Consider the following 15,567-nt stretch of genomic DNA (forward strand, 5'->3'; position numbering starts at 1 on the left):
TCAATTATTCTTTTACTTCTTTTTCTTCCCTTAAATTTGAATAAAATAAGTGGCATTTAGTATTCAGTAGAATGTGTTATATAACTGAGTTTTTGTCTATTTTTCTATACATTTGTTCCTTCTCTAAATCTGTCTATCTATGTACCTGTCTATCCATTCATCCATTCATTCACCCAGCTACTGGTTTATCTTTTTTTTCTGAAATCTGCAAAAGTAAATTGTGGCCATAGTTAATAATACTGTATTGTATAATTTAAAGTTGCTAAGAGAGTAGGTATTAAATGTCTATTGCAAGAAAAAAATGTATAGCTTTGTATGGGGATGGATATTAACTAGGACTATTGTGACCATTTCACAATATTTACAAATATCAAATCATTATGCTATACAACTGAAACCAATACAATGTGTGCTAATTATACCTCGGTAAAACAACATTTTAAAAAATTGCTGCAACAATGATAATAATGAAATTATCCATTATTCATCAAATGATAAAAATGATATTTCTGCTTAGTGGCGTATCAGGTAATTTTTAAAATCAATTCTTTGATCTTTTCTGTCAATTTAATGTTTTAAATGAGCATAACTTATTTTTGGAAAGACATTTTCATTAAATGTATGTCAATATTTTATATATATATATATATATATATATATATATATATATATATATAATCATAAATATATACTCCCATACAGGCACACACAGATCAGGGATTTGAAATTATTTTAAGTTAAGGACAAAATGTGATTGGAAATGAGACATAAATTCTAAGTAAGGAGGCCAGATGGGTACCCCTGTCCTACATGTGATGGCAGATTTCTAAATATGTTTCTAGGTGGGTGTAGGGGTACAAAGCCAATCTGCTGCTGCTGGAGTGGCTTTTGTTGTCATGGGAGCAAACTCTAAGATAAAATGTTGCTGATTTGGGGAATTTTTGCTAAAAGGAAGCTAGGAGGAGAAGCAAAACCTCTATTGATGCTTCTATTAAAAAAGGACTGTGGTTGTTTCTTATCTCAGGTTGTTTAGTCCTTGAAGAAACAGCCTTCTCTAAGTGCTACTCAGAAGTTCTCAGCTTCCCAGGAATTCTTTTTGTTTTTGTTTGTTTGTTTCCTACAGCAAACGTTTCATCAGCAGTTCTACACGTTCGTTTTGTCCCCATCCTCTTTTGGCATCGTTATATGTTTGGCTCAGAGAAATGAGATTTCAAGTTCTTTTCATTTCTGCCATTTGTCATTCATTGAGACACGGTGCTAGGAACTGGAGGTGAACAAAGCTGAAATGGTTAATACTGAACTGTCACTTTCCTCGCTGAGTTTTAAGCCTGGTTGGGGAGAAAGACAGTTAAGCAGATGGAAGAGTGATGGAAACAGGATATCTCCATTATTCATGGCTGTCATCTTTATTTGGGGGACCCCTTCTGACCATCTCAGTGTTTCCCTCCCTAGTTCTTTCCCTTTATTTACGATGATTTTTTGTTTCACTTCCAGCTACTGATTCCCCCTTTGCTCCTCTCACAATGGATAGACTTGCCTCCTAATCAGAGAAACTAAAAGTCATTAGATGATAAATCCTTCATTTATTGCCCAGGATTGATGTGTTCCATAACCTATGCTTATCCTTTGCCGCTTCCCTTTGAGTTCAGTGGAGGAAAAAGCCCCTTTTCTTTCAAATGCCAAGCCGCATCAGATATGTATTACAAATCCCCATTAGGAACCCCAACAGATCAGCTGTCCAGTCCTCCCAGGACCCCTCCCCACCTCTATTATCTGCCTCCTCTGTGTGCATTCTATAAAAATATAAACATGCTCTAAACTCTTGAGAGAGGAAAGAAAAAAGGAACCAATAGAAATCCCCATGGAACATACATTTCCTTTTCCTTTCTGCTCTGCTTCTCTCCTTATCTTCACAAACTTTTCCAAAGTTTCCCGTGCAATCTCATTCTACTTCCTTGTTTTCCTCTGACTTGTGCCTTTATTCTTCTACTGCAGCACTTTGCTAGTCACCAGTAGAAACACATGCAAAGGGGTTTCCAGCCCTCTCTTACCTAACTGTAGCTGCAAATGACCAGTGTCTTCTACTCTTGGAAACATTTGCCTCCCATCATTTACCCTCTTCTCTCTGATTGCCTTTACTAGATCTCCCTCTGTGTATTATTTAAATATGAGATCTTCAAGACTCAGCCCTAGACCTCTTTCTCCACCTTCTGCACTAAGAAATTTCTCTCCCTTCCACCTGCCACCTGATATCTCTGGGCTAAGAACTTTCACATGTGTATCAGCAACCCAGGACCTCCCTTCTGAGCTCCATACCTGAGTATCTCTACCTCCTCCCCTTGATTTCTTCCCCTCTACTCCTCCCTTGTCCCACGTGGCATGTCTGAAGCTGAAGACCCAGCCCTCTCATCTCTGTGGTTCTCTTGATGCCTGTCCTCCTCCTTTCCACTGTCTGTCCACACTGAATTCAGGGTGAGCTTTCTAAAACACAAAGCTTAAAATTCGTACACTGCTCTTAGGATTGGCCCCACAGCATCCCTCCACTTCATGTGTTGCTAGTTCATCCCCAATCCCCCCTGTCCCCTCTACCAGATGCCTCTTAGTTCCAGGTCTCAGTAGAACCCTTGCCCAGTTGGTGCCCTTGTGCATTGTGGCTTCTCTCTGCAGTGTGCCTCCCAGTTCCACCCTCTCTCCACCCTGCCCCCTTTTCAGTTAACTCCCAGCCTCCCTTTTTTGTTTTGTTTTGTTTTATGGCCACACCTGCAGCATATGGAAGTTCCTGGGCTAAGGGTTGAATCTGAGCTGCAGCTATGGTCTACACTACAGCCAGGGCAACAGTGGATCTGAGCCGCATCTGTGACCTACACCATAGCTTATGGCAAAGCCAGATCCTTAACCCACCAAGCCAAACCAGGGATCTAACCCACATCCTCAGAGACAATGTCAGGTCCTTAGCCCACTGAGCCACCATGGGAACTCCCAGCCTCCCATCCTTGAATCAGTGCCCATGTCACTTATTCTGACAGCCTTTCTCATCACTCTTCCTTCCCTCCATCCCCCTGCCCAAGTCCAAGTTAAGTCTCTCAGTCATGTTCTTTTATGGCACAGATAAATACATTGTCTTCTTTGCATTTCCCACAGTCATACTTCAAAAAATATTTGGACAAATATTTATTTAATGTCTGTTTTCTCCATTAGAATAGAAGTTTCACAAGGACCAGGGCAGTGTCTGTTATTCACCATCGTGTTCCCAGCACCAGCTTGGCTCCTAGCTCACAGTGGGCCCCCAGGAATATTTCTGTTGTAAGAGTCAGAGCACACCTGTAGTCAGAGGACAGATTTGCTAGGGAGAAAGATCAGGGGCTCACAACTGAGGAACACCTGCATCAAGTTGTTAGGGAGGAGGTACATGTTGAGGAGAAGGCTTAGATGAAAAGGTCCCAATTTGGATAGTTAGATTAGAAAGTCGGTGGGACAGGGAGCTCCTGTCGTGGCTCAGTGGTTAACAAACCCGACTAGGATCCATGGGGATGTGGGTCCAACCCCTGGCCTTGCTCGGTGGGTTTAGGACCCAGGATTGCGGTGAGCTGTGGTGTAGGTCGCAGACGCGGCTCAGATCCCAAGTTGCTGTGGCTGTGGCATAGGCAGCACCTGTAGCTCTGATTCGACCCCTAACCTGGAAACTTCCATATGCCTCGAGTGCGGCCTTAGAAAGAAAAAAAGAAAGGAAAAAAAAGTTGGTAGGACATATTGGTGCAGATGTCCAGTGGCCTTTGGTCTTAGGTTTTGCTTTTTGAAAGGAAAGTGCTGCCACACCTCGTAGGCACTTCTCCTTTTGTGAAAAAGAGTCTTTCTGGGAAAATGAAATTTGGCCTAATATTCATACCATTAGGCTTTTCTGCAACAGATGGAGGATGAGGTAATTATGCTTTTCTCTGGGCTAGCCTTCAAAAATATTAAACTCATATTTTTGGGAGTCATTCCTAGAATTAAGACTTTTGATGTTGTTGTTTTGGTTTTGGTCTAGACTTTATTCTCTTGGCAGAAATAATCCGTTCAGATATATTCAGCACCACCCATTCCCATAACACACGTATCATTCTCCTATTTTGTGTTCCTCCTTGGCTCAGGGCCTTGTGAGCCCCCATTTCCCTTGCTCCCTGCCAAGGTCGTCACTTTCTTTTCAGTACTGGCTAGTTGGCCCCCTGAAGGTAAGGAAGAGCAGGCTATTGTGGCAGCTTGTCAGAGACATACCAGCCCAACCTCATTTCTCCTGTCTTGGTCCCAGTTTACAACAAATGGTTTGTAGCATCCAGTTTAGAAGCTCAGTGTTGAATTAAAATGTGGCATGAATTTGGGCAGTATGAATGTGGGCGCCTTGCTTCACTTGTGAAAGGGAGACAGTGTCTCTTATTTGGCTAAAAGGATGCGTGCTAAGGCTTGTAAAGCAGTCAGCACGATGTGTAAGTCACATCTTAGTTAATAAAATAGTTGCTATTAAACCCATACATGGGTGTTGCTATTGTATGACACTCCAGGGCAATTTCAAATTCAATAAAACCTTAGATTTCTTACTTGGATAATGAATTAGTCAAACAGTTAAGGTTTCTAATAACTCAAGAGTTTCTTCTTCCAAGTAATAAGACTTTTGAAAATAATCATTCTGAATAATTTTTTAAAGAGTTTTGAAGGTATCGATTCAATCATTTGGATGGGAAGGCTTTCTGAAAAATGTAATTCTTTTTTTTTGTCTTTTTATGGTCACACCTGTGGCATATGAAGTATGGAAGTTGCCAGGCTAGGGGTCTAATAGGAGCTGCAGCTACCACCTACGCCACAGCCACAGCAACATCAGATCTGAGCTGAGTCTGCAACCTACACCACAGCTCATGGCAAAGCCAGATCCTTAACCCACTGAGTAATGCCAGGGATCAAACCTGTGTCCTCATGGATACTAGTTGGGTTTGTTACTACTGGACCACAACAGGAATTCCCTAAAACATGTAATTCTTTGCCCAGATTGAACTGATTTAAGCGCTCTTATGTCTGCAGTCTTTGCAATCAACTGCCATTTCCCCATGCTTTCTATCTTCCCTTTAAATAACTTCTTCAAACCGCTCCTTTCTCTCTCAACTCTGTTGTTGTGGAATTACAGCCTAATGAGCAAGCATAGCTCTGATTAGTATAATTTCTCCATAAATAAAGGGCTGAGATCTTTCCTATGTAATAAATTTGCATGGGAATTTTGGCCATGTTTAGATTATTTAATTTTCTTGTTCCAAAATAGCTTTTTTTTTTTTAATAGTTATTTCCCCAATACAATGTTGTTTTTCTACTGTACAGTATGGTGACCCAGTTACACATACATGTATGAATTCTTTTTTCTCCCATTATCATGCTCCATCATAAGTGACTAGACATAGTTCTCAGTGCTACAGCAGGATCTCATTGCTAATTCATTCCAAAGGCAATAGTTTGCATCTACTAACCCCAAGCTTCCAATCCATCCCACTCCCTCCCCCTCCCCCTTGGTAACCACAAGTCTATTCTCAAAGTCCATAATTTTCTTTTCTGTGGAAAAGTTCATTTGTGCCATATATCTTACAGAATGGGAGAAAATAGTTTCAAGTGATGCAACTGACAAGGGCTTAATCTCTAAAATGTACAAACAACTTATACAACTCAACAGCAAAAAAACCCAACAACCCAATTGAAAAATGGGCAAAAGACCTGAATAGACATTTCTCCAAGGAAGGTATACAGATGGCTAGCAAGCACTTGAAACAGTGCTCAACATCACTGATGATTGGAGACATGCAAATCAACCTACAACGAGATACCACCTCACACCAGTCAGAACAGCCATCACTAATAAGTCCACAAATAACAAATGCTGGAGGGGTTGTGGAGAAAAGGGAACCCTCCTGCACTGTTGGTGGGAATGTAAGCTGGTACAAAATAGCTTTTGGTCAGAAGAGGCTTCCAGATAACCGTCTCTTATGTGCAGTGACATGCTGCTTGACTGTTTTCATGTCTCTGCTTAATAAAACAAAGCTGGTTGGGGGACTGGAGTCTAGAATTAAATTAGTAGGGAAGTGAGAAAAGGAAATTGGACTCTAATCTTCATCAAAGAATAAAGGAGGAAATACAAGGAAGTTATAGCAATTTAAACAAATAGCTGTGGATGAAAATAAAAGAATAAAAGGATCCTTAAAGAGTATGTTCTCTGAGTGCTTTTCTGTATTTAAATTTGTCAGATAAGTTAGGCGGAAAACTAGAAAAAATACAGGCTATCTAGTGACAGAGTAGGGGGAGGCCAAGCAAAGTAATTTCTGAAGGAGGTCACAGAAATCAATCTTAAGTTGTCAATAAGAATTTTTATTCCTTTGTTTATGGTTTCCTTCATCTAGAAGTTTCTGCCTTCATTATGACAATAGCACTTTGCATTGTCAATTCTGATTTCTTTTAGATGTAAACATTGTTGGGCAGATCATCTGAATCCTCCTTAGCTAGTTTTGAGTGGGGACCAGAACAAGATAAGGCTCTGCAGCAAGACCCAGTAACTGTGAAAGCTGCTCTGCCACATGGGCCATGTGACCATTCAGATTCATTGATGCTTGAAGTGTCTGTGGCAGATGGAGATGCTCTTTGCAGCCTGTGGTGGGCCCTTGTAGGTGAATTGCAGCATAGGCATTTCTGGTGCAAGGCCTTGCCATCCTCTGTGGATAGCTACTGTCCTTTTGAAAAAAAAGCTTTTGGCTGCCAGTGGACCTTAGTGGAGATTGAATGCTTAACGGTGGGTGACCAAGTCATCCTGTGACCTGAGCTGACCATCATGTTATCTGACCCACCAACCCATAAACTTGGGTGTGCATGGATGCATTCCATCACCAGATGCAAGTTATGTATGTGAAACTGGGCTGAACAGATCCTGAATATACAGTGTAAGTTCTGTGAATGTAAGTTTCATGAAGAAATGGCCCAAATGCCCACTCCCATTATACTACCTTCTGTTTTCCATCCTGCACTCAAAGCCCCTGGGGAGATCCCTATGATCAGTTGACAGTGGGCCTCATTACAGCTGATTCTGCACAATATTTAGGCGCCACCTGAAAGAGGACAGCTGCAGGACACGAGCCCCTTTCTGGGACATCCTTGAAGGACAGCTTTGGGGGCAGAGTTCCAGGAGTGCACCTGCTTTTCATTTTGCTTGGGGGGTGGGTAATGGCCAGATGTGCAGTTATATACCGAAACGTGTCCTGAGGCCAATGTTTTGGCTGTATAGGTAGGGACTTTGAAAGAACACAGTTAGAAAATTGGTGACAAAGAAGGTAAAGGCTGAGGAAGAGGTATGTGAAAGAGCTTTCTGAGTGGATGAAAAATGTGCAAGATAATTGTGTCCTAGGTCAGTGCCCACCAAAGGGTGGCCTCAGCTGAGAAAGATTTTCATAAACAAGTGGATAGGATGACCTGTTCTGTGGATACCAGTAAGTTTCTTTCACCAGCCACCCCTGTAATTGCCCAGCAGGGCCATGAAAAAAGTGGCCATTGTGGCATGGATGGAGGGTATGTCTGGACTCTGCAATATGGACTTCCATTCCCCAAGGCTGAGCTGGCTACGGCAGCTGCTGCGACTCAATCTGCCAACAGCAGAGACCAACACTGAGTCCCCAGTATGGTGTCATTCCCATGGGTCATGTCAGCTACCTCCTGGTGGCAGATTACACTGGACTGACTCCATAAGGGAAAGAGCAGTGTTTTGTTTTTACCTGAATAAATACTTATCCTGGATATAGATTTTCCTTCCCTGCACTCAAGTTTTCTGCCAAAACCACCACATGTAGACTTATAAACTGCCCTATTCAGTGTCCCAACACTCCACACAGCATTGCTTCTGATCAAGGAACTTATCTTACAGCAAATGAAGTATAGCAATGGACCATGTCATGGAATTTACCAGCCTTACCATGTTCTCCACCATCATGGAGTAAGTACTTGGTAGGATGGTAGAATAGCCTTTTGAAGACTCAGTTATAGTGCCAGCTCAGTGGCAGTACCTTTCAGGTCTGGAGCATGGTTATCTAGGAAGCCATAAATGCTCTGAATCAATGTCCCATATTAATGCTATTTCTCCTCAAGATTCCTGGGTCCAAGAGTGAAAGTGGGAGTGGCACCACATACTATTACCCTTAGTGACCAACTAGCAAAATATTTATTTCCTGTCTGTGTGACCTTACACTCTTCTGGCTTAGAAGTCTTAGTTCTAAAGGAAAGAATGCTTCTACTGGTGGAACAATGGTTCCATTGAACTATAATTTAAAACTGCTGCCTGGCCTTTTGAGGCTCCTCATGCCTCTGAATCAACAGACTAAGAAGGGAACTACTATTCTGGCTGGGGAAATTGATCCTGGCTATTAAAGGGAGGCTGATGGAGGCAGGCAAGAGTAGGTCTGGAATACAAGAGGTCCTCTATGGTTATCTCTTAGTATTTCCATGCCCTGTAAGTTAAGTCACTGGAAAACTATAAGAACCCAATCCAGTAAGGACACAGACCCTTTAGGGGTGAAGGTTGAGTCACCCTCTAGCTGAGGTGCTTGTTGAGGCAAAGGGAATATAGAATGGATAGTGAAAGAAAGTAGTTATAAATACCAGCTATGACCAGATGAGCAGTTACAGAAATGAGATTGTATTTGCCAAGATTACCTCTTCCTTGGTTTACGATGAATATGTTTGTGTGTGTGCGCAGGTACGCACAGAAATACAAAAGCAGATTCATATTTAAGTTAGGAGGTATCAAGGAGAAGAATAAGCATTATTTAAGGACTTTGCATCCTTTTCCGGGGAAAGTATTTTCCAGATACACACAGGATATCTGTATCATACTAGCCAGGGGTATGGCCTTATTATTTTCTTTATTTGGAGATTAAGTATGGTTGAAGAGAGGGACTGGACTTGTGATGGATGTTTTTGATTAGACTAACATTTAAGTCAGTGAAATCTGAGCAAGCAGGTTGTCATCTAGACTGTGGGTGGGACCCATTTAATCAGCTGAAAGACCTAAATAGAACAAAAAGACCAACCTCACCAAGCTAGAAAGAATTCTCCATCAGATAACCCTTGAAGTTCATCTGAGCCATCAGTTCTCCTGGGACTCTGCCTGCTGGTATTTGGATTAGAACTATATTATCAACTCTCTAGAGTTTGGAACCTGCTGTCCCATACTGCAGATTTGGACTTGTCATTCTTTATAATTGTGTGAGCCAATTCCAGAGAGAGAGAGAGAACCTATCTACCTATTGGCTCTGTTTCTCTGGAGAACCTTAATTCAGGAACCAAGAAGGTAAAAGTCTTTACATAATTGTCAGAACTTTAAAATCTATGAAAACATTAAAAAAAATCCTTGAGCACTTTAGAATTTTCTTTTGCAAGGGAGGAAATTAATAATATCTGCAAGCCCATGTAGGAAGATAATTTAATCAAACACAGGATTTTTGGTAAATAAAAATTCATTTCCTGTCATCATATGAGAGAAATATGAGAAATATTCATTGATATCACTTATCTACAAATTCTGGTAAAATTAAGTCTAAATATAACCTAAAACTCTCAGTAACCTTTATTTGTTGGATTCTTTTAGATTTAGAGCCAGGACTAACAGCTGCACTTTATAAGTTTCCAGCTAGTCTTTGAAAGTTATTTCAGAGTGATGACCACTATTAAGACATCCAAAGATAGTCTTTATTTATTGCATAAAATTGTGCTGTCATCTGAAATGATACACAAAAATGAAATGTAATTTAGCTGAGTATCAAATGGCTTTTCTCAATGAAAATTACTCCTTTCTTCCTGAATAATGGGGAAAAGGAAAGGGCACGAATTACGTGTCAGTGACATCTCAGCTTACATCTAGTTTATCAGCCATCAACTACTTAGCAGCTCTCTGTATGTGGACAAGGTATTATGCCCCGAATAATAATGCACTCACGTGAGAAATGAAAATAATAATGGTCTCCTTCTGAGGCAAGGGAAGATTAAATGAAACAAATTTTCTTCGTTAAGTCTAATGTCCATTTCTTTTTTATAGTTAGTACAAATTTATAGTTTTATAGTTTAAAAATTCACATTCTATATGCGTTATAGAATCTAGAATATTATCAGTAACAAAAAGCTTCAAGTTCATTCATTCTACCCCCAATTGTTACCTATAAGTGGACTGAGTACAGAGAAGATTGTCTGTGCCTAGATCCCCCTTGGTTGTAGGGAAGCTTTCAGAGACAGAGTGGGGCATAGTTAACTAAAAATACTGGAGTTGGACAGACCCAGCTTTAAGTCCACAGGACACCACTTCCTAGCTTTGTGACAGTGGAAAAATGCTACAGTTGGTGTTTCAATTCCTTTATCTTTAAAATGCTAATAATATAGATGTCATAGAGTTGTGAAAATTACGTAATGCATAAAAACAGATTAATTCATGTGCATAAATAAAGGTGTTCATTATAATCTGCACAGTCAATCAATTATTTCATCATTGGGTCTTCATATACAAATAATCTGACATTTTCTTTCATCTGATAATAACCCAAATTTCTGACTTAACTCTCTTAACCTGAAAACCCTCTCTCAAAGTTCGTGTAAAGCAATAATGAAAACAAAGAGTTACATAACACATCAATCCCAGTTTAATAAGTGATTATTTCCAGAAAATTCCTAACATATAACAGTCATCCATAAATATGTTTCGGGCATGTAAAGAAGGCCATCTGGGGAATTGTTTTCTCAGGATTAAAGAGGTCTTAGGTTCACTTTCCAACTTCTCTTGTGAAATCTATCTCTGAACAGTAGGGCAGGTTGTATGTTATATGTTGAAATGAAACACTATAATCTCTTACTAAGAATTTTTCTATTCTGAACTATTTGTTTTGTATCAGGTTTAATGTTAATTTCAATAACACAGCATTGAAAGTAGCTACATCAACAGGCTGAAATATCTTTAAATAATTTTACTTTATTTATTAATTAATTTTTTTTAAGGGCTGCACCAGTGGCATATGGAAGTTCCCAGGCTAGGGGTCAAATTGGAGCTATAGCTGCCAGCCTATGCCCCAGCCACAGCAACGCAGGATCCGAGCCGCATCTGTGACCACAGCTCACAGCAATGCCGGATCCTTGACCCACTGAGCAAGGCCAGGGATCAAACCTGCAAGCTCATGGTTCCTAGTCGGATTCGTTTCTGCTGTGCCATGACAGGAACTCTCCCCTAAATAATTTTAAATATAAACAGTCTTCTTCCTTCTACCATATCAACCCTGACTTTTTTCTTCCCTTAAAGCCCTTCATAATCTTATTTTTCCCAGCTCCCTAGTATACTCCTACTATAATAAAAAGACTAGTCTTTTTGTCTCAAAATCAAATATCCTTTCGTATTTTTGCCTATCTTGTCCTGACCTTAGGCCCAGGGCTTGGCACATAGCAACAGTAAATGGTTATTATTATTATTATTATTATTATTATTATTTTCCCATAAACTTGTCTTCATTCATCTACTTTATAACCCACTTTAGTTTCCTTTCTTAGCTTTCCGTTCTTTCCATAGACGTTTTTAAGAACTTAACGTATTTTGCTTTCTTTACAATTTAAAAATCTATATTTGAGAGCATTCTGTTCATCTAAATATACACAGGTTCAAAGCCATTTAAAGGTCGCTATTGCACTCAATTGGTAGACACTATTTTCCTGGATGAAGGCTTCCATTTGCATCTAATCTGATGGCCACTCAGTACTAGAAAAGAGCCCTGGATTAGGAAAAGGGCTCCAAGTGTCCTGCCATTCACTGTTCTACCTCCAACAAGACCTAACTTTTGCAGACTTCCCTTTCTATATGTAAGAGTTCTGTAGCCTTTTTGTCCTTTTGGTTCTAAAATGATTCCATGAATGTGTATTTATTATAATGGTGGGTGGACACCCAAGAGTCAGATGCAAGTACTTGGGACGCAATGCGGGTGGGTTCTCTAATCTACTTGCAAATTCGTACAACTAGTATGTCATGCCTCATGTAGTCTTCAGAAAACGCCATTGTATACTCCTGAGAGAATGAGAATGAAAAAGGAAGATGACATCTTCCTGTTATTATGAAAATGGTTTTGACCTTGTGGACAACCCAAAACTCTGAACTCTATGAGGACTGCTGTCCTAGGATGTAGAGAAACAACCAGCTTTCTTAGGCAATAATGGTTCAGGACCACAAAGAAAATGACAATGTCTCTCTCTCCAGAGAAGCACTCTTGTGTTTAAGTCATGTGACACACATCCTATGCTTTGGTATTTTACGTGAAAACTCTTCATTGGCTCATTCTGTTCCCATGTCCAGAACAGCCTGCTTCCCTGCCCCATCCTTCCCTGTTAAGAAACTGCATCTTTAATACCAAGCTCAGGCTTCTTCTTTGTCTGTGAAGTTTTCTCTACCACTCAAATTCCTCAGATTGGAGTTGACAACTCCTTCTGGACCTCATGCACTGCCATCCTATACCATTTGACTTTGCCATCCTGTACTATCCAGCTTGAACCTGGATACAGGAGCCTGGGGTGTGACTCTTGACCCAACTCTGCTACTTACTGGTTACATGACCCTGAACAGGTTTTCAAGGTCCTGGTTCTAAGGGTCTTGGTTTCCTCACCTGAAAAATGGAAACCTCGTTAGGATTTTGCGAAGATTAAAAGGGACGATTTCTGTAAAAGACTAAAAACAGTTCATGCCAGATAGGAAGAGCTCAACCAATGTCATCTATCCTCATTATTCTTGCTATCATAATTATTACTCATTTCTGCTTCACTTAAATAAACTCTGTTCCCCAGGTCCATCTGTGATGCCTGAAACATTGACACCACTTAACAGATTTATTGAATGAATTAAAGGATAAAGATATTTCATAGGTCTTTAAGTTGATTAAGTTCTTTTTTTATGGATTACATAGTAGCATATGTTTTGAAATCAGTCAGCGTAAAGCACCACTAAGAATTCTGGACCAAGAAGGCAAGGTTCTTAATCAACTACAGATTATCTGCTAGTAGATCTTATGCAAGTAATGGCATCCTTTCAGAACTTCTATCTGGAAAATGAGCAAATACTTTTTTGCTCATTTTACAGGAATTTTGAGAGAACCAAAATTTTAAAACTGCATCCGAAAGTAAGCCCCACACAGCCAAGGGTAAAGCAGAAAGGATTGTGGTTGCTATTGCTTTTGTTATCAAATAGTGTTACTGGGCCATTTTTAATAATGTTTGCATTCTAATAGACATTAATTCTTGATTTTCATATATGAAACATTGTTTTCTCCTTTTTAAAAATTAGATGTTATCAAGATGTGAATGAAATTACAATTCTTTTTTTTTTACCAAATGTAGGAAGTGGAAATGAAAATGACTTTACAAATGATATCTGTTTCTTCATTCCAGGTACCCGTGGTGGCCATCCTGGGCTCAGGTGGGGGGTTCCGAGCCATGGTGGGATTCTCTGGTGTGATGAAAGCACTGTATGAATCAGGAATTTTAGATTGTGCTACCTACATTGCTGGTCTTTCTGGATCCACATGGTTAGTATGCATTATGTTTTATTTTTATTTTTTTAATGACATATAGTTGACTTACAATGTGTTGATGTGTATAGCAAAGTGATTCAGTTATACATCTGTATGTATATCTATTCTTTTTCAGATTCTTTTCCCATATAGGCTATTACAAAATATTGAGTATAGTTCTCTGTACTATACAGTAGGTCCTTATTGGTTATCTAGTTTATATATAGTAGTGTACATATGTTAATCACAAACTCCTAATTTATCCCCCCCCCATAAGTTTGTTTTCTATATCTGTGGGTCTATTTCTGTTTTGTATACAAGTTCATTTGTATCATTTTTTTTTAGATTCCACATATAAGCAATATCACAGGATATTTCTTTCTCTTTCTCTGTCTTTGTTCACTTAGTATGATAATCTCTAAGTCCATCCCACATGGTTAGTATACATTTTGAATCTTAGTTTTACCATCTAAGTTTCAGGTAGCATTTATCTACCTGAAACTTAGAAAAGAAGATTTAGAAAATTGACAGTAACTTCAAATTATGGAAATATCCTAGCTTGATGCAGCAATTAAAAAAAAAAAATTTAAGGCATATTCATACCTAATGATGCGTCGTTTGAGCACACGTTTGCTCCCTTAAGCCCATTTGTGACTTAAAATGTAGTTAAACATAAAATAAAAAATAGATTAATTGAAATAATTCTATATAAATATCTCAGAAGTGGAATAACATACTCCACCCATAATTAATTTAATCTTCCTATAATTTACTGATTTGTAATCTTGCAGCAATTATGTCTAAGTCTACATGATTCACTAGGTATTCATTTTCTTCTTTAGGGCAAATAGAATGAAATGCAAGATACCTTAGTATACAGAAGAAGGAGAACAACTTTTGAATGAAGAAATACAATAAATTTCCCTGATTTCTACCTAGTTATAAAATTAATCCTTTAAGTGTATTTAAGCTTAGCTAAATTTGGATAGAGGGTTAAAACATCTGTATGCATAATATTTGTATACTATAGATTTGCCTTTTCAAAAATATATTTATAAAACATTTTCAAAGAAGATATACTGTGTACTTTTTGGGTTTGCTTGCCTCACATAAGCACATTGAAAATCAGATATTAATCCTTGCTTAGTTGTCTCAAATAAAAGTATCACCTTATTAAAAAATATCTGATTTTGGCTTATAAGCCTTTTAGTCTCTCAACCATGCTGAAACTTATCTAATGTATATCTAGTATAATTATAATTTATATAATATATATGTGCCTATATTTTAAAATTTCTGCATCTTCTCATCCTGTGAGATAGCTATGAGTTTCTTTGTTTTTTTTTTTTTAGTAGAGAAAATGTGACTCAGAAGGCAGGTGATTTGTCCAAGAGCACTAGCAGGGCCAACAACAGATTCAGGATTTTGATCCCTTAGTCTAGACTCTTTCAAATAAACCACAACCTTCTCTTAGACAGGTATATATTCTGCTTAGAGATTCACTTTAAAGTATCTATAGTTTCTTAAATATTTTAAACCGGCTTCTTTAGCTAAAAAACCAAAACTTAGAGCCATGGTTGCCACCTTCTTTGTATGTATCCTCAAAAATGATTTATCTTTTTGAAAGAAGGGTGTAGTCCATCATTACTCTTTCCCTTGAAGGAAAGAGCAGGCACCTGCCTGTTTTATGAGTAATATGAATGTGATGGAAAACTTGGACCCTTAGATTAATTCACCAACTCAAGCATTTTTTTTAAACTACTCTTCAGGTGGTTTTCTTTATCTGTATTCACTATTTTCAAATCCCTGTGGTCCATCACTGACTGACTAATACATTATAAGAAGCCAGCCGTTAAGAAGGCACTTCCCCTCGCTCCTCCCTATTTCTTCTTCCTTGTTTCCTTCGTTCCTCCTCCTTCTTCCCCTTTCCTTCCCCCCTTCTCTCCCCTTCTCCCCTCCTCCTCGCTCTTCTCTCGAGGCGGGGGGGAGGGAG

At 39.1% G+C, this 15,567-nt stretch overlaps 1 protein-coding gene across 3 annotated transcripts in view; it reads left to right on the forward strand.

The window, feature by feature from the left end:
- The window catches only part of PLA2G4A (phospholipase A2 group IVA), a 160,225-nt gene that overhangs the window by 85,263 nt on the left and 59,395 nt on the right, over positions 1-15,567 (forward strand). For all 3 annotated transcript variants that reach the window (XM_047751917.1, XM_047751918.1, XM_047751916.1), the window contains one exon: positions 13,453-13,589. In XM_047751917.1, the coding sequence (XP_047607873.1) occupies positions 13,453-13,589 (137 nt within the window). The remainder of the gene's footprint in view (positions 1-13,452; positions 13,590-15,567) is intronic.

This window comes from Phacochoerus africanus, chromosome 11 (assembly GCF_016906955.1).
Source record: "Phacochoerus africanus isolate WHEZ1 chromosome 11, ROS_Pafr_v1, whole genome shotgun sequence".
NCBI lineage: Eukaryota > Metazoa > Chordata > Mammalia > Artiodactyla > Suidae > Phacochoerus > Phacochoerus africanus.